Source organism: Silurus meridionalis, chromosome 28, assembly GCF_014805685.1.
Source record: "Silurus meridionalis isolate SWU-2019-XX chromosome 28, ASM1480568v1, whole genome shotgun sequence".
Lineage (NCBI taxonomy): Eukaryota > Metazoa > Chordata > Actinopteri > Siluriformes > Siluridae > Silurus > Silurus meridionalis.
The window spans coordinates 7,633,985-7,658,726 of NC_060911.1; the positions used below are offsets into that span (position 1 = coordinate 7,633,985).

Genomic DNA, 24,742 nt, shown 5'->3' on the forward strand with positions numbered 1-24,742 from the left:
ATTGCTAACAGACACAGAAAATGATTGGAACTGTAAGTTATTGTGAGTTACAGTCTCACTTACTAGCAGGAAATATGAGGACTGGACCATCATAAAGTAACCCTGAAGGCAGCAAAGCGATGGGGCGATTCACAACCATCTGTGTGACTGTTAAAACCACCAGCCGGTGCAAGATGGGCAGAGTATGCTGACTGACAGCAGTTATAGCCATGGAGCCATGACACTGCTGCTTTTGCTGGCCAAATTGGCTCTTGTATTTGTTTTAGCAACATATCTTGCTCAACATTGAAGTATTGCTTTTTAAACACACACAGTTACATCATTCTATCAGGCAAAGCTGCTGCACTTGCCCATGTTTAGATATTTTTGTTATGATGTAATGAGTCTATGAGACGCCATTAAGGCGACAGTCATAAAAAATAAAAAATAAAAAAAAAGCTCTCTTCTTCCATCTAGTGTTGTTTTTGGATATTGTCTCCAGTTCTAAATAAACAAATGAAGTGTATTAGTGCATTAAATCAGCACCAGTTTATTCTTTTCCCCTAAAACCTTCTGTCTCTTCCACAGAGTCCACAGTGTTGAGCTACGATGGCAGCATGTATCTGAAGATCATCATGCCGAGCACCATGCACACCGAGGCAGAAGACCTGGCCCTGCGCTTTATGTCCCAGCGAGCGTACGGTCTCCTGGTGGCCACCACCTCCAAAGAGTCTGCAGATACGCTTCGTCTAGAGCTGGACGGTGGACGAGTCAAGCTCCTCGTCAATCTGGGTAACCGTAACCGCCACTATCACCCTCAATCCTAATCATCATCCCTCTTTTCTTCTCCCAGTAAATTTGCTCTGGGTGTGTCATCTGACCCTATCCTCATCCTCTGCCCTCCTCAGGCCTTGAGCATCTTTCCACAATCAGTGCTGCATCACAGGGAATGTGCGCTTACTCTCGCCCTGTAACGTCCTAGTGTCACTCTGATGATTTTGGTTGTAATAGATACTTTGGCCAGCAGGTGGAGACCTTGACCAACTTTAATGCTAGGCTATTCGGAATCGAATTTACTAATTATGTATTTATTTGTACTTTTTGTACCACAGTTACATTTCATACATAATAAAAAAATAAAAGTAAAATAATAATAATAATAATAATAATAATAATAATAATAATACATTCATACATACATACATTTAAGTGTGACATTTTTTCGGGTCATCTTAGGGTAAAACATCATGGCTACTGACTTTGTAGCTCACTATACTTCTACAGCACAGCCTCATAACAATGGATTTCAATAATAGTGAAATACAAAATCAGTTGTCAAGACATTAACATGCACATCAGTGTGTGAGTTGTTATAACAGAGCCTAATGGCAGTCCGTGTCACTTGCCTAATGTGGCCTGTGACTTGACATCAAACTCAACTATGATACTTTTTACAAAGGGACAACTATATATATAGATAGATATAGATATAGATATAGATATAGATATAGATATAGAAATATATAAATGGCTTCTCAAACCTTAATGTCAAGCTGTAATAACATCTGATATAGTATGCACTAGGCACAGGTTTGTGTTATAACGCTTTCTGGTTGAGTTGCCGACTGGCATGATGGCTGTCCTTCTGGTGTGGGGGCTCACAATGATGGAGTTATAGATCGTCAGATGTCATGTGACATACGGCTGGAAGTCAGCTAACGAGATGTTATAACACAACCTTATGTCGAATCAGGTGGTATGTCAAGCTGACATTAAAGCAATTGATAAAACTGAATTGCAAATATACACATAGTATTGACAGGTGACTCATGTGCCTATGTCACCTGAGATATATTTATGACCTGGACGTTATTTAAGACTCAGGACGTTACAAGGCAGAGGTGTGCTCATAGGGCTCTTTCCTTCTCTCTTTCTATCTATTTATCTCTTGCTCACTGGCTCGAGGCTCTGAAGATGGAACTTTTCATCCCTTCAATGGCTTGTATGTCTGCGGCCCTGAAGCGAACAGCCAGCGACCGGCTCAATGTCGCCGTTTTTTGAACGCCTGTCGATTTCTCCCTAACCGCTAAGCTGCTGCTAATGCTAAGCCAAAAGCCTTTAATTACCTCAAGGTCTTAATTAGCAAACGGTAACTTGTAGCATATCATGCAGCAATTTGCAAACAAGCAATTGACCACAGACATACTGAGCTTAGATGAAGCACTCAATACGTATTTAGAAGGATTAGATCAGTCAGAGATAGTTATCCTGATTCACATAAGGTTGAGGGGGAATATCAGTGTCCCTGTCAAGAGGATATTCCTCACAACAACCTTTCACAATTAAAAACAATTACACAACACCACACAACCCTATGTAGTGAAATAGGAACACATTTAATAATGTGTAAAGATTTCCACCTCTAGGGTTTTTTTTCCCACACAAATTAATTGTGTACACTTACATGCATTTATTTTTTCATGGATTTTTTTTTTCTTATTGAATTTTTTGTTTGTTTCACATCAACATTTTTATATTGAAATTTTTATCTTTTTTCACAATTATTTTTGTTTACTTTTACATACATGTATTTTCATGTGTCTTTTTCTGCTTTATTATTTATTTGTTATTTTATTAATTATGTATTTGTGTTTCTTGTGTACCCTGATATACAGTATTATTCACATGTGGTCCTTCATCACAGTTCACCCCAAATGTGTGTGGTGTTTTCCCTAAGGGATGATCTACAATGAAATTTGATTATACATTATTACTCATATATTAATAACTTTGTAGCTGAAATATGCTGAAATGTATATGAGAGTAGGATATTGTAGCACACCGTGCCTCTCGCTTCACACAGTGAGCCCGGTCGCTGGCTGTTTGTCATCACTACTCCGTAGCGGTTGACAGCTTTGAGATCTCACATCAGCCTTTCTAGCTTGCACATGCAGGCTGCAGCCAGCAATTGGAGACAAAGATTTCCAAACAGAATAAACTCCATGAAGCTACCACCATTACTGACATCTTCCAAGCTTTATATAACGTGCACGGAAAAAGGATGAAATGTGTTTATTAGTATACACACTGAAATAATAAAGGTGCAGTTTGATAATATATATATATATATATATATATATATATATATATATATATATATATATATATATATATATATATATATATAAACATCTTATCATTTCATGTCTATCTTAGCAAAACTGAGGTTTGAGCTATTTCAGTGCATCAGATCTAGCTAGTATAAATCATTCTTGCTTGTAGATAGGTTCCATGCTGGAGCTTCTTGATTTTGATTATGTTAAGTGATTCTGGTGCCAATGTAGTGGCAAAACTGTAGGTTATAAATCGCAGAATTCAATGCATTTATACAATTTAGTCTAATTAGTGATCTGTGAGATGATATGCATTAAAGTGTTATTAGCTTGAACGTTTTGGGAGCTGATTGGTTTGGAATGAGGAGATGATCTGGGAGGGCTAAAGGAGTGAAGCCCAGCTGCATCTCACTCTTGAAGTAAAGATGAATCCAAGGTAAACACTACTGGATTGGCACCACAATCAACAGAAAACAAAAAAGTGAAAGTGCTAAAGCTAAAGTGAAAATAGACCCCACATTGACATAGACAGATAAAGAAAAGAGAGAGAGAGAGAGAGAGAGAGAGAGAGAGAGAGAGAGAGAGAGAGAGAGAGAGAGAAACTATATGGAGAAAACTATTGGGACACCTGAAGTGTTAAACCATTTGTGGTTCTTCCACATTCCATATGATCCCTTTGTATGTTGTTGAATTTAATTATCCCCCTTTTACGTAAACTAAGAGACCTAAACCTGTGCACAAAGCCAGTTCTATAAAGATATGGTTTAGATGAGTTGGAGAGATCTTGAGTGGTCTGACCCCAATCCTACTATACACTATTGGGATGAATCAGAACACTGACTGCACTCTGGATGTTCTCATCCTCACCTAAATCATTACCTGACTTTAACACCCTGTGGTGTGTGTTCTGTGAAATGAGCACAAATATCCACACACACACTCCAAAATCTAATGCAACACACAGAAGAGTGGAAGTTAATTATAACAGCAGCGTGGTCATATGCCCGCAAACGTGTATCCATATAGTGTAGATAAACAGATGTCATTTAGTGTGGATTACTTTTTTGAACTAACAAATTTTGTCATATCTCAAGTTGACCAGTAGGTGCCACTGTTCAGCACATAGATCATATTTAAAATCTGAAATAGCAGGTCATAAAAAAACGAACTGCATCTGTGAGAGAAAAAAAATGTCAGATACTTAAATCCAATAGACAGAAATAAAATAATTAGGGAGATTTTTGGAAAACATTAGTTTTGTACAGCCCAAGACAATATTACAAACTGCTTCTTTAATATAACGTATATGGCATATAACATGGAGGAAAGTCAGGAGGAATTTGTTTTGGATGTAGGAGGCTGCATTTAAGGCTGAAGTGTGCAGATCACCCTTGCCTAAAGTTTCAGCTGGTGAATCCTCATTGCCCAAAGAACTCCAGAGACTGATTCCTCTGTCAAAAAGAAATCAAAACATTAAATAAAATGTGGATCAGATTTAGAAAAAAAAAAAAAAAAAAATATATATATATATATATATATATATATGTATGTTTGAATTCATTCTTAAACCTTATCATAAATCATGTTGGTCTTGATTTTAAAACAGCTTGGCATTGATGAGATTTTGGAGCTTTTCTGGGCAAAATGGAGGGTATACAGAAATTATAAATAGTTGTGTAGGATAAGGGTGACTCTGTCTCGAGGCGTGTCCCCGGGTAGTGGTCCAGCCTAATATCATGGATGTCTGCAGAATGTACCTTGAAGGATGTAAAATGTTGTTTTTTTCCCCCTCTCTTGCTCTTTCTTCCTTTTTTCTTTTTTTTCTCTCTCTCTCTCTTTTCCTTCTATTGTTTCTCTTTGATTTGATCTCACCATCTCACTCTCTTTCCCACCAGATTGTATCAGGATAAACTGTAACCCCAGTAAGTGATATTCTAAGTGTTTATTGTAAATACAACACACTTTCTTTACTTTTCTTTCTTTCTTTCTTTCTTTCTTTCTTTCTTTCTTTCTTTCTTTCTTTCTTTCTTTCTTTCTTTCTCTCTCTCTCTCTCTCTTTCTCTCTCTCTCTCTCTCTCTCTCTCTCTCTCTCTCTCCACTTAACACACATGCATTGGCTTTTTTGCTTTGGTAATTTGAATCTCAACACGTGTTTCATTTAATATTGTGATGTTTACTCTAAGGTAAGTCAAAAATCGAGGAGATACCTGTGTGTGTGTGTGTGTGTGTGTGTGTGTGTGTGTGTGTGTGTGTGTGTGTGTGTGTTTAATTGTATCTAATTACACTGTTCAAAACATATTATATAAAGAGTTACAACTTTCAACAAAAAAACTACTTTTAAAACACTAAAATTAAGTATTTGAATAAAAATGTTTTTTTAATTATTTAATAGATTTTGAATAGAGTCAGCTATTGAATTGAGCCTATTTTTCTATTAGTAGTATTTATCTCTTAACGGTGCAATAATCTGGTTAAAATGCTTACTTGTACAAATAAGCAGGTAAAGAGGTAGAACATATAAATAATAATACTTAAAGTTTGAGACCACACCACAGAAAACATGTCTGTGTTTACATGAGCCTTAGGCACCTGTCTCAATTGCAGAGGTGGCAAAAGTACACACATCCTTTACTTAAGTAGAAGTACAGATACTCATGTTTTAAAATACCCGGGTAAAAGTTGAAGTACTGATTAAACTTTTTTACTTAAGTGAAAGTAAAGAAGTTTTGGCTCTAACATGTACTTAAGTAAAAAGTAGTTATTACTTCTACCTGTTTTAGCTGTTAACTGAACCTCACATCATAGATAGATAGATAGATAGATAGATAGATAGATAGATAGATAGATAGATAGATAGATAGATAGATAGATAGATAGATAGATAGATAGATAGATAGATAGATAGATAGATGGATGGATGGATGGATGGATGGATGTGATAGCCTAGTGGGTTAATGTCAGTATCCACACGAGGATGAGTTTGAGAGTTTGAAACCTGGTCGAGCTGGTTGCTGTGTTGGTAAATAAAACTTCTGGACCTTGTTCCCTCTGAAAACATTTCAATTCTGTCCTTTCTGTATTGGATTACTTTCTTGATTTCCTGGTCTTTAATGAAAGATAACTCCACCAAAAAAAAAGCGCTTCTGTGGTAGCTCAGTGGGTTAAGGCTTGTGCCTGAACATGGTCCTTAATATAGTCCACGCTGGTGATAAGGTTTCAAAGCCAGTCCTTCATGCCTTCTTTCTTACTGCACTGGCATGAAACAAAGTATGAACCCTCCAAAAAGCACACATGCTTTTCAGCAGCGGTCGCTCACTGGTTTAAGGCTTGTGCCTCATCTAAACATGCCCCCTAGTCTGATCCCTTCCATGGTTCAGTGGGTTAAGGCTGGTGCCTCGCTGATGGTGAGTATCAGGGTTTGAATCCTGCTAGTTGCGATGTAGGTTATGTTCCTGCTTCCTTAATCTTTCTTTAGCTTTATATTCTTGTGTTGATGGTTTAAAGGTAGAAAGACCTGCTCTATACAACCTTCTTGGCCTGTCTTCCCTGATGGTTCAGTGGGTTAAATCAGGTTTCTTGCTTTTGGTGGGGTTCAGGGTTCGAATCCTGCTTTCTGCCTGCCAGTCACGATCAGGATTCACTTCCTACATCTTTCTTTAGCGATATATTTTTGTTTTTAATGGGTTGAAAAGAAAGATAGACCTGATCTAAATAAGCTTCTGAGCCTGTCCTCACCAGTGGCTCAATGGGTTAAGGTTGGTATCTTGCTAGTGGTAGGGATCATGGTTCGACTCCTGCTTTCTTCCTGTTATTTACAATGTGGGTTCAACTTGTGCTACTTACATCTGTATTCGCTTCCTACATCTTCTTTTACCGTTAAATTCTTGTGTTGATGGTTTGAAAAGAATGATAGACCTGCTCTAATCAAGCTTCTCGTCAAGTTTTTTTCTGATGGCTTAGTGGGTTAAGGCTGGTACTTTGCTAATGTTGGTGGTCAGGGTTCAAACCTGGCTTTCTGTCTGCTAGTCATGAGGTAGGTTAAATTCCTGATTCCTACATCTTCTTATTCTTGTTTTGATGGGTTAAAAAGAAAGATAGACCTGCTCTAAACAAGCTTCTCAGCTTGTCCTTCCTGATGGTTCAGTGGGTTAATGTTGGTGCCTTGCTAACGGTGTGAATCAGGGTTCGAATCCTGCTTTGTCCCTGTTAGTCATGATATGGGTTTGGTTCCTATGTCTGTCTTTAGCATTATATTCTTGTGTTGATGGTTTGAAAGAAAAGATAGACCTGCTCTAAACAATCATTGCAGCTGGTCCTTCCCGATGGTTCAGTGGGTTAAGACTGGTGTTTTGCTGTTGGTGGGGTTCAGGGTTCGAATCCTGCTTTCTGTGTTTCTGTCTGGTCTGAATTGCTTGCTTTGAAGCATGAAACAAAAGATAAACCCCCCAAAAAAAGAAGGTCTGTTGTGGGACTTGATGGCTTTGTGGTAAAAGCTTTGCCTCTAAGCTCAGAGGTTGCTGGTTTGAATCTGGCTTGTCCCCACACTGGGTAAGCTGTGTGGACAGTAGTGTCTGGTGAGCAATGAGGTTGTTGAGTGTAAACAAAGGCTGTGATTACTTGCTGCTTCACAGCCTCAGAAAAAGTGAGGGTGATAGGTTTTTGCCAGAATTTTTCCCTATATATGCAAAACTAAGTCGATACTTTTTTGAACGTTTTTGCTTCATAATCCCCTGTTTTCAGCTTCTCAGACACCGGGGGGGCAGATGCCCGGATATTGCCCCCCTGCTTCAGGATACGCCCTCCGAAACCACATCCAACCTTCCACACAGCCATTTCTGACACCTTCCTTACTACGGCCATCGGAACCTGCCACACTCTTAACTTTGAGCCCTGGCCGGGGTTTGAACCGGCAACCTCTTAACCCAGAGGTAAAGCTCTTCCAATTGAGCCACAGGATCTCCTGCCAGAACCTGATTTTTAGGACCTTTTTTGGTTCTTTTTAAAAACTTTTTAAACAATTTAAAGGAAAGCTAAGGGGTAGGAATCGAACCGGGTGAGTTAGATACCAATAACCACTTCACTGACCATTACACCAACACAGGAGAGGCAAACAAGCCTTTGCTTATTGGACTCTTGGCTTTTCTATAGTTAGGAGACCAGCATTTCTCTTAGATCATGATGGTAGAGGGTCAAAACTTCATGTACATTCTCTCAGTAACTCTAAGTCTATGAGAAGTGACTCAGGTACAACTTCCTGTTGGAAGTGTTTATCCCGAGCGACTCTCAATGATCTCATTTACTAAATGAGCTGTAGTGAGTTAAGGGCTTGCTCAGGTGCCCAAAACTGGCAGCTTGGAGATGTTAAACATGTATCATATGTACAGAATGTGATATATATGTAAGCATATGTACAGTGATTAAATATAAAGGCTATATCAGTGCAGAGACGTGTGGACATCATTTAGAGCCTTTGCTATGTTTCCACACGGACAGTTAATGAGGTGATACCAGAGAATCTGCACCGCTTCAAGTCAAGTCAGGAAGCTTTTATATATATAAAATTATAGACATTTTACAGATTTCAATGATGTATTGTTTTTATCTGTACGATCAATAAAGACAGTAATTTAAGTTTGTGTCGCCATTATGAAGGAAAAACCCACAAAACGCCACCCATAGGGTAAATTGTGTATAACATGGCGGATTTGGTGTTTGATTTGAGACTCAGAAATAAAACAAATGTTTACTGATTAAAAATATTTTTATCTGGAGTTATTTTATTTATTTTATATCTAAATAAAGAAAGGAAAACATTTTGTAAAGTTTAAAATAATTTTAATTTTGACAGCCAAATATATATATACAATTTTTTTTAATTTTTAATTACATTTTTAATTATAAAACTAATTAAAAATGTTGTTACCTAATGAATGTGTCCAGGCTGAAGATTCACATATAGAACACAAGCAGAGAAAAGATGATGATGATCAGGAATGTGTCTGTTCTCAGTCATGTTAAATCACTGACTCCCTCTGTCTCATCCACATTAACCCCAAACTTCTTACTGCCTTCTGTGGTGAGTGAGAGTCCGTAATTTATACACCAGTGAATTGAACATGCAATGACAGGAAATCGGTTGTTCGGCTGAAATCGGCGCGCAGTGAAAATAAAAAAAAAATATTTCACCAAATCAATGGATTAAAACTAAAGTAACGAGTCTGTTTTGAAAATGTAAGAAGTAGAAAGTACAGATATTTGTGTAAAAATGTAATGAGTAAAAGTAAAAAGTTGTCTGAAAAATAAATAGTGGAGTAAAGTAGTGATACCAAAAAAATCTACTTATGTACAGTAACGAAGTATTTGTACTCCGTTACTTCCCACCTCTGGTCAATTGGGAAAAGAAAAAAAAAAATCCCACACTGTGTTCAAACAACTGTGTGTCATGATGGTCCTTGCTAATGCTAACATTAGCTGAAGCAGTTAGCTCTCCTGAGTTTGGGCTTAAAGGATAAATTAATTATTGAAATCTATCTTGTCAACTCCTGAGAACCACCTAATTAACTGTTAAAGAGCTTGACAGATTGAATTGACTTTCTTTTGACATTTCATGGAGTGGAGTGTAGAAGTGTGTTCTTTTTGTATGCTAATTAATTAGTTTGTTAATTTATGGAGTGACCTAATATTGTCTTTTTTAAAGGGTGGTGTGTTTTTGTGTTTTTTTCCACTTACTTTCTTGCTTATTCTATGCTTGTCAGTGCATTAATCCTATATACACATCTTGTGAACATGTGTCTTGTGCCTATCTCACTGTTTCAAGCAAACCCAGTAGATGACCAGTAGGTGACACTGTAGGTTACTCAATTATTTATCTGAAAAAAAATTAATAAATAAATAAAATACACCCCAAGGCTGTAGATGTACAAACAGCATCACTGATGAAACACATGGCCTGTAAAACCACACAAGACCTGAGGCTTTGACATCTGACTAGCAGGAAAAAGGAATGAGGAATCACAGAAATATGATTATTTGGAGCCCGAACTGATAATACTGCAGGTTCTGGTTATATTATTGAAGAAAGCACATGCCTGAAGTTAATCTGTATGTTTGGTGTAACATGGTGGTGTATGCTTCCTGGCATTTCTCAAAGTCAACACGGTCTTTCCTCGCTCATTCCCTTTTTCACACTCACACAGAGAGGCATTCTAACACGACATATGTTTGCATCACGATGTCGCGACAACCTGCTGCCTGTGTCACCCCCTTTAACCTCAGCAAGAAGATAGAGGTAAAAAGTGAGCTGAGAGATACAGAGAGACAGTCTGAGGTTCTTGTAGGCGTTATTGCTCCTCTGCATGGGGGGCTAAGGGTTGAGTCATGTCTCTCTGCATGGAGTGTCACACTGTCCTGCAGTCCACCTCAACATACCACAGGTGATAATTAGCTACAAGACCACACACTTGGAAAAGAGATTAAAATTCAATAGCAAACCACCACAAATTATATTACATTACAACAAAAAGGTTTACAAATTTTTATCTGAGAATTATTTTTTTTCTTTTTTTAGTTTTTAACATTTAATAAGTACATAAAATATTTACATTCTGAAATGGAATTCATGTGTCTTCTCCAAATGGTGGATGAAGTTCACAAACTATGTACTTGAGTAAAAGTAGAGATTCAGTAGGTAAAATATGACTCCAGGAAAAGTGACTATTTAAACTTGAGTAAAAGAACAAAAGTATTTGCCTTCAAATGTACTTAAGTAGCCAAAGTACTATTATTTATTATGGATATAATGTTGCTTTTATCATTTTTGTTACAAGACTATTAATCAACTCAGTTTATGTATAAAAAAAAATTAAATAAATAATACTCCAATACATTCTCCAAACTGTCTTCCTTCGTGGCTCCTTTTATACTCTTCATTCTTCTCCAGGGGTTGAAGAGGATGGCGCTCTCTTAATTAGGCTTGTAGGCTTGCGTGTCTTGTTGTGTCGCTCCGCCCACTGGCCATGTGCGGCATAACTTTTCATAACACGGGTGCTGAAATGGCGCTGTCCATTCAGCACCCGCCCTGCTGTCGTGTTCGGAGCGCTTGCCTGTTGTTGTGTGCGGGACGCGAGGCCGATGTCACAAATGATAGAGAAGAGAGAGAGAGAGAGAAAGAGAGAGAGAGAGTGAATGTTTTAATTTATTGTATTTGCACATTTCTATCTAAAATTATTTTTATAAAATGTCCACAAAGCAAATAAGTTCCTACTGTATTGTCAGCTTTCAACAGCAAAAACTGCATCCTAGCATGAAAATCCACTGTCATGAAGACTCTCCTATTGTTATTACAAAGTGTCAAATCTGGACACTTCTTCATAAAAAAATTTTATATGAAGCTTGGCTATTTCAATAAATGATTTTGCATTTATGTCAAATTATTTATTTATTTATTTATTTATTTGATTTATTATTTGAACTTTGGTTCATCATCAGAGGATAAATTAAATTTCACCCAAAACAACCTTTTGACCAGATCGGATTCAAGTATTCGACAGCGTTGTGACACAGTGAACCTTTGATAATCTCACAAACATTGACTATATCAAAGCGTGGGTATCAAGTGTCTTTTTAAACAAACACTGCAGGTAAAATGAATCTGGTTTTCAATGTCAGGGATGTAAACATCTATTACTGATATACTGGGAAGTAATGTGTTAGTGACTACATATACTGGTTGTGATATACAGAATCTATTTTTATGTCAACAATATTTGCATAGTTTTTACACAAGTACCTGCGAATCTCATTCTATATCCGAATGAAGTCAATGTGGTCACAGCAGGCCTGTCTACAGTCATTATAAACAGCATGTCAGGGTGAGAAAGCCATTTGTTTTGTGTAGTTCACATTGCTCTAGATGTAAAAAATAATCATGTTGTAGGTTGAACCTGAGCTCAAGCTTGAACCAGGTAAAGCACAAACATATCTCTTTTTTTTTGTTGTTGTAATTTTGTGGTGTTTTAATGCACAGATTTACATGAAAACATAAAAAAAACAGTCACAAAAACACTGCTCTCTTAGGTAATGTGGTTATAATAATAGTAATTCTTAAATAAATCAATTACATATAATACAGAAAAAAGAGCACTAATATGCATAAATGATGAATAGCACCGATTCTCTCAAAAGCATTTGTACCAAAATAAAAGAAAGAAAAATCTACAGTTCATTTCATCAATAGTTGTGAAAAATTGGGGGAAAAAATCAAATAAACAATAAGAGAACAACCCTGCCACACCCAATACATCCTGCCCCCAAAGAGAAATTAAACAAAATAAACAAAATCCCTAGGCGTTTGTAGCTGTCAACAAAAATAAATCACCATCTAAAAAAAGCTATAGGTGCTAATCTTTACTGCATTTGTAAATTGTATTTAGATAGTACAGAAGTCTGAATTTTTTGTCCTTTTTTACCTTGATGTTTGGTAAAAAAAATAAATTAATAAAAAGGGGTATTGTTTGCTCTGAAATGATGCAAAGCTAAATGTTTGGCTAAAGACTTGCAATATGATGAACAGAAACACGTATCTTAATCAACATGGAAATGTCTGCAGCTCCTATATCTATTATTTGCAAAGACCAGATCATGAACTAACCAAGGACAGCAGTCCACACACGATAACCTAATAATATAAAGGATCTTGAAACATTGTGCATGAAGAGTGCTCCAATATCCCTTGATACATGTCTCTAATTGTCTAACAGTATCAGTTATTACAGGAAGAGACTCTTTCTTCCTGTAGGCTTTAAACTTTCCAGGAAACAAAGATTTCTATCTGATGGGTTCAGTATGGAATGTTAAAAAATAATAATACTGAACAAAGCAATTCTCAAAAACCTCTTATTTATTGACTTACAAAGGCAAAGTAGGAAGTTAAAAGCAGTAAAATTATTACCAGGGGAGATGGTTTAATAGGTGGCATTGTGCCAAAAGTGCTTTCTACCACCACCACATGCACCTCATATTTGCTCTGTGAGTTGTAATGTCTGTTTGGCCAGAAGAAGTTTCCACTCCTCCTCTTCAACCACTGCCATCTATATTTATCTGAAAGGGTCTTCGATGACGGGCTTAAATTCCCTAAGTGTGACATGCCAGGCTTAATCTTTTTTTTTTTTCACTTTCTCCAGCAAACAAATTTAAAATCAGAACTGAAAGAAGTAATGGAATGTAATATACAAAGAAAAAAACGAGAAAGGAAAAGACAATATTTTTAAAAATAAAAAAAATTATGTTTTATTCCTAAAGTTTGATCAAGACTGATCTAGCAATTTTGCCAGCCAGAGCAAGATCATTCCACAACCTCTGTGCCAGGACAGAGAAGGGTCAGGACAGTGCTTTAAATCTGAGACAGTCAGCTACAAGAATCCATTTGAGGGAACAAAAGCAATGGGGTAGTGAGGTGGATCTTGTAGAGGTTAAACTTTTGATTTGACTTCTGTGGGAAGAAATAGTCAGTTCCTCCTCATAATGTAGAGGATCACATGCTGAGTTTGTTTAGCAATGTGCAGCAGGAAGTATAGATTTTTGTTTGTATAGCGCCTTTAACAATATACATTGCCTCAAAGCAGTTTTAGACAGTTAGCAGCTTTACACAGATATGTATAGATGGTTTCTAGCATTGAGGGTAGTGCAAAATGGTTGAATCTGATATTTGTCCATGGGGATGACAAGACCAGGTCAGACTTGCTTAGCTTTTCAGTGGGGTCTCTAATTGAAAACATTGTCTAAGAACCACTTTTATAAAATTTGAGGACACCAATAGTCTCCATTTTATAGCTGTTGCTGTTAACTAGGTGAATTACTATCAGGTTGTCCTTGGCCAATCAGCAATTTCAAATTAATTTGATGTTTACTGTACTAATGTATTGTATGACATGCAGAATTAGTTGATGAGCATATTAATGACAGAACACTAATAATTTGTTGCATGCCGCCATTTGATTATCCAAATAGTCTTATCAATGCACTATAATGCAATCCCTAATTTGCTGTTTCAATAATTCGCACACTTCTGAGAAGGCTTTCCACTAGATTTTATGGCATTAGCAGCCACAGGAGCATTAGTAAGTTCAGGCGCGTAGCTTGAGTGTGGAGGCCTGGGGTGCCTGGAGTTTAAATCATCATAAAGGTGTTCAATAGGAACAGAGGCATTGCCATGCTGGAAGACGTTTGGGCCTTTTAGTTACATGGAAGGAAAGGTAATGCTACAGCAATCAAAGACATTCTAGACAATTGTGTCCTTCAGATATTGTAGCAACAGTTTGAGAAAGAGCCACATATGGGTGTGATGGTCAAATGTTCTTAAACAGTGTGAATTTCTAAATATCTACTGTTTTTTCCATACATTTATCATTTTTTATACATGAATATTAATATATGTATATTAACGTTATTTAAATTTTACTCAAGCATTTTCTTTTAATTGGACAGCAGAGAAAACAACCTACACATTTAATATAAACAAACAAATTAAAAAGACTGTGAATATGAAAACACACCACAACCCTGCATGGGGTTCAAAGTGACCCCATCCACCAGAACAGACCATAGCCAGTATTAACAGTATTGACTCTGGGACTGTAGTCTTGTTCAGTAAAGACACTGTGTCTTTGGCTAGTCCAGATAAAAAGGAAGAGCTTGTGACATAAAGTGATACAATGAGAGGGTGCAACCTCAGATTGAAGGCAAGCCGTTTTCATACAGTTCAAGTCTTACTAATCTACCTTTCCATTCGATTTTCAATTTCGTTCTAGCACTGTCCTTTATCTGATTAGCCATCTGCTGCTCTGCCACCTCTATCAACCCGCCATTGTCATCGGCTTTAAAGAGCAGACCTGTGTCAGGGCATGATAGTGGATTTAAGTGTTTACCAACGGTGACCTGAAAGCGTTACTATTCTGACAGAAAAGGTGACAGTCTTAGATAAATGCTGATTAAAGATGTGTAAGTCTGCATTGTTATTAATTATATTTACTGTAGTTTTTAAGTATTTTAAAGTCCTTGCAATGATGTGAATTTTTTGTTTATGTTTACAATGTAGCAGTTTTTATATTGTTAGGACATTGACCTACAAATAAATTCATGTCATTCAAGGCACACACTACCAAGCTATGCAAGTTCATGCCAAGTGTCCATTGGACATGCTAGTCATGTTTTTTAAGCAATGATATTTTTTTTAATTTGGTGGCAGTTCATTTCCATAGTATGCAAAACCTACTTTTGCAGACTAGCCCTAGGAGTTTTGGCACATTTTTTTCCCAATTCCCAAAGTTTGAATATTAAGATTAATAGACAGTATGGCCACAACACACCAAAATGTTCTTGTGCTTGGTCTTTAGAGATTAAAACTTTAGTTGTAAAAATGAAAAGGCAAAAAAAAAAACTAAAATGACCTTCAAGGTAGAAAATAGAAAACCCATCCAGCTGAAACCCAAGAACAAATCTGTATTCGTCATTTCTTTATTGACCACGCTGATAAATCATCTTCAGACCATTTTAAAATGATCCAAAGCAGAAATGAAATCCAGCAAATGTTTCCTGTAGCAGCTGATAAGACAATGCTAAGGAGAAACTTTATACCGTCTTCCTATAAAACAGTTGTCAAGGACAATTAGGGACAATGGTTTTGCTGTGTTTAAAAAATTTGAGTGTTTTTGCTACTTTGACACTCATCTTAAAACCACTTATTCTGTTAATAATGATAAAGTAAACAAAATATGGCGTGTTTCTTTATTCACAGGTCTACAGTTCCTCTAGAAGAGGATTATCTTCTAATCGCATGTTATCGCACAGTCAGAGACAGTTATTGAGAACAACTCATACAGTGTGACACGTATTAATCAGACCTAAAACTTCAAACACTCCTGCAATGATTTGCTTGTGTGTTTGGTTTGCTGTCTGATTGCAGCCTTGAACGTCTCTTATAAAAGTTTTTAATCATTGTTTCTTCAGAAACTATAGGTTGTCCAGGTCCTGACACAACACTGCAGCTCTAAATCATGATGGAATTATTTTGTGGTGCAATTTATTTATTTATTTTTTCTAAATGATAGATTTGTCTAAATTGTCAAGAGAATTTTGTCCCAGAAAAGCATTGTTGGGTATCAAGGTGATCTTTTGCAAATTTGGAATATGTGGTACTGTTTTATGGAGGGTTGTGGGTTGTCCATAAGCAGCAATCTCAGTATAGGTGTGATTTATAGAGAACAAATTAAACACTGGTTTAGCTGAAGTTCGACAATAGTTTACATTTATGGCACTTGGCAACCCGCTTATCCAGAGCAGCTAACAGTTACTTCCAGTGTACTAATGAGCACTCTGATTCTTTGTCATATAAACAGTTATAATAGTGAAAATGACCAAGGAGCTTAAAAGCACAAAAAACACTGTAAACATCCTGACCAGTGAGTTTCAAAACTGGAATACAGTTATGGCCATACAGTATTCCAGCTCCAGTTAATGGCTTTAGTCAGAGCTGGTGAAGTTATGTAAATATTTATACAGAAAAAATTTGGTGTATTCAGACTTGTGTAATTTATTAACTAACGAAGCACGTTGCATCTTTTTCCTATTCCTATCTGGTGATGAAAAATGACGCTAAGTTTAGCATTGCAGGTGTAGCTATAACGGTGTTTAGCTTCAGTACAGTATTACACAAGGCATCGAAAATTCCCTGTTGTGCATAAATGTGGTCGGTTGTTTACACTTTATAGCACTAATCTTAGTGACAGTGGCTTGTATAACAGGTTTTCTTTCCCTCTGGCTCTGTGTGTGAAATGTAAGTGTTAGTGTTTTACAGACCAATTTAACAGTGATGTAGAGAGAGAGAGAGAGAGAAAGAAAGAGAGAGAGAGAGAGAGAGAGAGTCCATGGCATGTTTCTTCAAATTTTCCCAATTCCTTTGAGGTTTCATTTTTGGAATGCATACTCATTAAATTGGCGAATATACTGCAATCTGCCTACGGGTAGTACATCAGATTTCATTAAAAAACAATCAGACTGCATTAGCATTCATCTTTATGAGGACCTGATTACTTTTCATACCAATAATAATCAATGTACATGTAGCCTTTATTTTCTCTAAGGGGGAATTGTTAAATGGATACGTTCTCTCATTAAATGAAACAGACTGCAGAAATAATATGTTTCATATGTAAGGGATAAAACAGAGTAATCGATGTAAGGGTGGTACAAAGATGCTCTATGTGATGCCCAGTGTCATTATCAAGCTCTAGCACTGGAGACTCCTCCTGTAAAACGGTTATCGTATTTTTCAGACTATAAGCCGCTACTTTTTTCCCACGTTTTGAACCCCGCGGCATAAACAACGAATCGTCTTATTTATGGATTTTTCCTGGGTTTTTCCCGGTTTCACAAACTTTAAGCCAAAAACGGAGCCCCATAACATTAGACCAATGAAATTTCTGTATGGAAACGAAAAAACGCACCTCACCTGTGTTCTGAGCTGCACGGCATCGGGAGAAAAAACTTTTTTTAACGCATGACGATGCCAAAAGATAAACTCCCGAGAGAAATAGTTGTAAAAGGAAGGAGGAAGACAGTGAACAATGACTTACTTGGTCAGCTACTGTTTAGATACAAGCCGTTGTAACGCGAGTCTGGGTGAAGGGAGAGCTCACTAACTCCAGTTGCAACAGAAATCATATAAGCACAGACAGGTTTCCAAACTCGTGCTTTTTAATTTTTCTTGGCAACAGCGTTGCGGGTTAGTCAAAGAAACTTAGAAATGAGCTTTAGAAAATAATAAGGACATATTCCTCTGTCTTACACACACAGTAATACTAGAAGAATGCAGTGGCAGGCTATTCCCAAAATACCGCTATGCTCTTAAATGAGCCACAACATATTTCACCTGTTACACCGTGTAACAGACACTGGTGTAGACAGGTGCGGCTTATTTATGTTTAAAATAAAAATCTTTGGCACATTCAGTGGGTGCGCTTTATAGTCCGAAAATTACGGTAAATAAATGTCTGCCATGGACATCCCTGAGAATGACCTGTTGCCATAGTAATGTATTACAGCGAACACTACAGTCTGAGCTGCTGTAATAGGAAAGTAATCAATACCACCTGACCCATCAGAATAAAACATTTAAAAGCATCATATATAATATATAACAGTGTTACCAGTGTTAGCACTTTGTTTTTATAGCTGCATAAAATCCAGGTTCTCATTTGATCAGCGAGTGAGTCACACTGTAATCTTTGCTTATGGGTGGCTCATTACTTCTCACAGCATTTGTATTTTAGAGTGCTGTGATTATCTTTGGCATTCTTTCATATGCTACCCTACTATGCCCACTGTCCTGGCACACACTCTACAAACACACACACAAACATACCCAGAATGCCTAATGCCCAGAAAGTGCATGAGCAATCATGTGTGAAGGGTGGACGAGGCAGTGATTAGCACAGCACACACAAACACAAACACAGATGGGGATGTGAGGCAGAGGGTGTAACAGAGAACAGAAATACTTAATCTAATAACATTATCATTAAATGCAATGGCGAGCAGATCGTGCTTTTACTCATATCAGATGAATGACTCAGCCAGATCAAGTATGTGAAGAACACAAAGAAAAGATGGTTAAGTTGAGGTTATCAGAGTTCAATCCTCCTGGCTATAAATAGCACACAATATCAGATACATATGGTATTGTTGAGGTGTTGTTGCACATTTCAAGTTTAGATTGAGTAGGCTGAAGGTTGAAATAAGTTTCTGGAGGTTAAAACGAATGTCTAAAGGCTAGACTGAGCATCTGAAGGTTAGACTGCCAAACAGAATGTTAGACTGGGCATCTAAAGGGTAGACTGACAAGTAAAAGGTTAGCCAGAGCGTGTGAAGGATAGACTGAGAATATAAAGGGTAGAACATGCATCTATATATATATATATATATATATATATATCAGAAATTACCATCTTAGCCATTTAAGAGGATTTGGAATTTACAGCCAGAATTTAATGGTTAATCCTTCACAATGTTTATTAAGGGTCAAGCACAATCAGAAGGTTTCATATTTATGAGAATTTGTAGATTTACAGCTTGCACGCATGGACTGACCATCCAAAGTTTAGACCAAGCATCTGCAGGCTTCGATGAACATTAGATGATCGAGTGTCTGCTGTTTATAATATATTTTTGAAGGTTACAAAACAAACAAAGAAGGATTTCAAGGTTAGTTTTTTATGAGTATTTGAAGTGGAGAATACGCACGTGATGGTTAAACACTGTGTGATCTTTTAGCTCAGATGTTTTAGCTTAGCGTCAGCGTCAACTCTTCAGAATGTTAATGCAACTATTAGAATGCTGAAGTGAGAACTGGAGTGTTAAAGCTAAAATCTAATGGCTAGCATAGAAATCGAAGGTATATAAAGTATATATTAAAGGGACAGTCTGAAGGTTATAGTTATTGAAATTGAAAATGTAAAAAGTTACAGTTTTTTTTACAGTGGATTTAGAAGGCTACAGCAAAAATCTGAAGGTTATTGTGAGAATCAGACGACAGAATGAGAATCTGAAGGCAAACCCGAGAGTCAGAAGGTAACTGAGTTTTAGATGGTTCCAGCAAGAATTGAATGTTTAAGGTAAAAATTAGATCAAAAATATGAAGGTTACAACAAGTATCTGAAGGGTAAGTGTTTTATACCACTCTGAAAGTGGGAGCTTCAGAAGGGTAGAGTTTAAACCAAGCATCAGAACCTTAAAATGAAGGTCAGAGCGGCCATCTTAAGGTTAATACAAGAATCTAAAGCTTAGATATTTGTAAGAATTTGAAGTTTCGGTTGAGCCTTCAGAAAGTATATGAAGGTTAGGCATGCCTGAACACTGAAAAGCTGAGAGTGAGCTTCTGAAGTTTAAACACTAGATATTTGAGATCTTGAAACAAACAGAAGAAGTCTACAAACTAGTTTTACCTGGAGAGGGATCTCTGTGTGCAGCATTGTGTACTTGTTGGGAGACTTTTGCTTTGCCTTTTAACAAAAAACAGTCAGAGGGGAAACAGATACTTGATTACATCTCACATCCTGAGAGAGCTCACGGTATGGGGCTTATTTATATCCAATGCTGGTTTGTCCAACGCATGCCATCTGTTTCTTTGTGTGTATATGTTTGTGTGTAGTGCTGATGGAATGCCAGGCTTATTGTCTTGTCTGGTAAGATGCCAGTTTGATATTGCCCATCTGCTGCTGTTATGCAGAGAGAGAGGAAGAGAGAGAGTGGGGATGAGAGAGAGATAGAGAGAGTAAAAGTTCTGCTCTGGGGAGTAGAGTGAGGATTCAGATAACGTGGATGTTTTGAAGAGCTTTTTTTGGTATGATGTTCAAGGGGAACGAATGTGAATAAGTGTGTGTATGTGTGTGCAGCATAACCTTATGCTTTCTTAGTGTGAAGAAGTGGACGGTATATTTCTGAATGAGATCATACCTTCCTTACTTCCTCTTTTTCTCTTTCACACACACACACACACCAACCCACAAAACACATCAACACATTCTTTAAGATGAAGCTTACTACACATGCACTCCAACACATACACCCCCTACTTATTTACACGTGAACATTATTAGTCTCAGAGTAATGAAGCGCAATGCTTTCAGTGGAATGGAACACATGATCATGTTTTGACGACTGGGCTGAATCGCTCTTAATTCTAATATTGCTCTTAAAGGTGCAATATTAGAATTTTCATTTATGTATGTTCATCTTCATCTATTTTAACGATTTGGGTCAGTGGTGACCTGTGTGTGTGTGTGTGTGTGTGTGTGTGTGTGTGTGTGTGTGTGTGTGAGAGAAACAGTCCATCAATTGCCTGCGGGTCAGCCTTCTGGCAGTGCACATCCTTCAAACTTCCTCAGATGGACACAGTTACTGATTTGACGTGTTTTATCCCTAACCTAAATGATTTAGTGTCTTTTAAACAAGCCAGTATCAGCCATAACTTCTGTTCAGTTGCTGCTGACAGGCTTCGAAATTGCAAACCCCAAAACTGAAACCTTAACTCCAAATATCAATAATGATTATTGGACATTCTGGGTACTGGCATGGTTGCAAAACTTGAGTCAGCGAATCCCTAAGGTACAGCCAATATGAGCTCCTCTTGCATTTAATGAGTCACTGTTTATATCAATGGATCCTTTTAGTAATGACAGATTTATTCCTTTTGATTTTATTGATTCGGTTTCAATCTGTGAACCTTTGATTATGACCAAGATTTGGTTCTCTTGTGTTCAGTGAGTCAGCGTTGGAGAACATTTTTTGAAGATAATCGAGTCTTCTTGAATTTAGTCACGCAGTGTATGAGGCAGTGAACCTTCACATTTAAATGAATTCACATTCTTGGAGAAATACATCATACACAGGATAAGACATTTAGCTATTAAAAACGACTTTACAACAGTGGTGGATGAAGTAAACAAACCCTGTACTTGAGTTAAAGTAGAGATACAGTAGGTGAAATATTACTCCAGTAAAAGTCAAAGTGCTCCCTTAAGTTATCTTAAGTTTCCAAAGCACAATGATTTAGTATGCTAAATCCAAACAAACTTAAGTTGTTTGTTTTTTTTTGTCATAAGACTCTTTGCTTAATCAACTCAGTTTATGTGAAAAGACTCTAATTTTAATCTCAGCACACCGATCTATTAATAGAATGATATTAATGAGTCAAACCCTCATTGATAATTATTAAAATTATCTTGAGCTCAAAACCTTCATTACTACAGATTGTAAAAAGAATTATATTTTAGCGCAACAGTCACAGGCAGCAGCGTACCATGTACGATACGTTGGACGTGCAGCTGGGATGAGCGTATCCCTCGGCCTGGGAGATGCCCTGCTCTCGCTAGCGGTCGACAGAGTAAATTTGTCTCAGTGTGTATTTTTTTTTCTGTTTCAAGCAGCAATTTTAGTGATAAAAGCATGTCTTTTAAGTGCCCAAGTATGTCTCCTGCTTGTAGTGAAAAAAGAAGAGGAAAGCCATCAGTTTAGAGCAGAAAATTAAAATTATAAATCAGCATTAAGCAGGAAAGACTGTCACAGTGGTAGTAGCATCTTCGACTTGCAATATTTTCTCACGATGGGGTCGTCGTAACGTATCTCCATCGTAAGTAGAGGACTACCTGTACTTCAAAAAAATTGCACAAATAAGACCACAGGTGTTGTGGCAAGTTAGAGACAGGAGATTCTTCCATCATTTATTCCTCTGAAAATGTACTATTTGCTGTTGAACTCATGCTGAACTGTTTGTTTGTGGTAAGTAGATACCACCAAGTGGAAATCAAACCAAAGCGGGCGCTCGACCCTGTTTTGTGGCTTGCTGTGTTTTTTACCAGTTAAGTTTTCATGCACTCATAAATAAAATGGTTTCGCAAAATGCAGTTGAGTAAAAAGCACCATATTTGATTTTAAAATGTAGTGAAGTTGAAGTAAAGGTCTCATCAAATGTAAAAACTTCAGTACAGTACAGTTATGTGAAAAAGCTACTTAAATAAAGTAACAAATTACATTTATTTCAGTAGGGGAGTAGTAGCTCAAGTGGTTAAGGCGCCGGGTTACTGATCGGAAGGTCGGGGGTTCAAGCCCCGGTATCGCTAAGCTGCCACTCTTGGGCCCTTGAGCAAGGCCCTTAACCCTCCGTGCTCCAGGGGCGCCGTATTATGTCTGACCCCAGTTTCTGGGCAAGCTGGGATATGCGAAAGACAAAATTTCACTGTGCTGTAATGTATATGTGACAAATAAAGGCTATTCTATTATTTTATTACTGTCCACCACTGACTTTACAGTTTGTAAATATAGCAAAAGTCATTTTGGAGTTTGGATATTCAGTTTGCTAGCTAGATACTTAAACCACATCTAAAATTGCATACCTATATCATTCATGAAAAACTACAACTCTGCATCTAACAAGCATTGATTAGATACACAATAGAAAACTCATACACTGACAGAATTTCTTTTACACGATTAGTTATTGCCTTTTTTTTTTTACTTTGCCTCTTAAACTTGCACCAATTATATAACGATATATAACGTTTTGTGGGTCTACTTTTATTATTAGTCGTTCGTATGCATCCATCAACTTTTATCCTTTCTTTTAAAGGAAATACAGTTCTCCTTCACTTTTTATGACCATGAAGGAGAGTGAACAGAGACAGTTTTAATTAGGTAATTGTTTCTGCTTTATGGTCAGTGTGTTAAGTCTCAGGCTTGACAGTCCTTCCGAACCAAATTAATTACCCTGGCTTTCAGATTAATCACACAGTTGAACTCCTTTCCAAATTCAGACTAATTGCCTTCTCTAAACTCACTCCAGATTACAGAAAGGAAACAATAAATACACAATATTATAGATTAGAAACCTGGCCTAAGCTGAAACACAACCCTGAGATGTTCTTAGTCTGGTTAGAATTAAGCTTCGCTAACATTTTCTATGTAATGTTGTCTAATATCTAGTCAGTTTTTACTAAGAAGTTTCATTAAGCAAAATATTTGAGGGCTTTTGGGCTGGGAACGTGAGGCTAAATAGTGCATTTTGTGGCTATATGTTATTAAGGACATAACAGTACTAGTGCTATCAATCAACCCTTTTTAGTGAATAGACAACACCAGTGAAAGCCACATTCAAATCCGTGCCATGGTGATGCCATGCTTCACTTCACGTGAACGCTGATCTTCATGTGCTTTGAATCCTGCTAAAGCGCTATTGGCCTCAAGCATTATGACGACTCAGGCCCAGCCAATTACCCAGCATGCCCTGTCAGAGTTCCATAGTGCAAGGAATGTCACATGGAGAATGGAACTGGATTTGAGGTGACATTGTAAATCTCACAATGACCTAGTTAGACACTCTCTCTCTATTTCTACTTCTTTCGTACTCCAACTATCCACTACTGCTTTTTTTCTTTCACCCAGTCAGTGGTTGTTATTCATATAGACAAGGGAGAAGGTGTTGCTGAAACCCTGCTGACAGGTTTGGAGAATTAAAAAAAAAAGAAAGAAAAGACAGCTCCCCTAAATCTGTATGGATTATGTTCCTGAGCGGTGAATAGTTTGCGTGATAAATGAACAATTTTGACTTAATTTTGCACCATGTAAATTTAAATGCTCATCTCTACCATTTGGCATAAAATTTATATTAAAAAGTATTTTTATTGATATTACAGATAAAAGTTGGTGTACCTATAAAAAATAAGAAGAAAGCCAAATGTGCTTTATTTTGTGCTAATGGAAATTATACAACCCAAATCTTACATAGGTTTAAGATTGTATCAAGCCTTTGGAAATACTACAAACTCTGGTACCATTATCAACCAGGAAATACAGTGTGTGAGGGGGAAAAAGGTTTAACAGGTTTCCATGTGAGTGTATGTGGAGGAATTCTTCATTGTTGGTTGTGAAGGTTGGAAAATTTGCTGCATAAGTGCATACAGAATGTGTGTGTATGTGTGTGTTCACTCAGGTACTCTCCTCTTTAGAATACAAAGTTCCATAAATGTGCACTGATGATATCCACTGATGTATTGAGTCAGATTGAGACAGAGAGTATGTGTCTGCATGTGTATCTGTGTGAT

The 24,742-nt window shown here is 37.1% G+C and overlaps 1 protein-coding gene across 14 annotated transcripts in view; it reads left to right on the forward strand.

Moving 5' to 3' along the window:
• Nucleotides 1–24,742, forward strand: part of nrxn2b (neurexin 2b) — a 634,852-nt gene that overhangs the window by 333,118 nt on the left and 276,992 nt on the right. For 9 of the 14 annotated variants that reach the window (XM_046843343.1, XM_046843331.1, XM_046843340.1 and 6 more), the window contains 2 exons: nucleotides 568–771; nucleotides 4,988–5,014. In XM_046843343.1, coding sequence (XP_046699299.1) covers nucleotides 568–771; nucleotides 4,988–5,014 — 231 coding nt within the window. The remainder of the gene's footprint in view (nucleotides 1–567; nucleotides 772–4,987; nucleotides 5,015–24,742) is intronic. The other 5 variants (XM_046843334.1, XM_046843338.1, XM_046843342.1 and 2 more) reach the window with 1 other exon arrangement.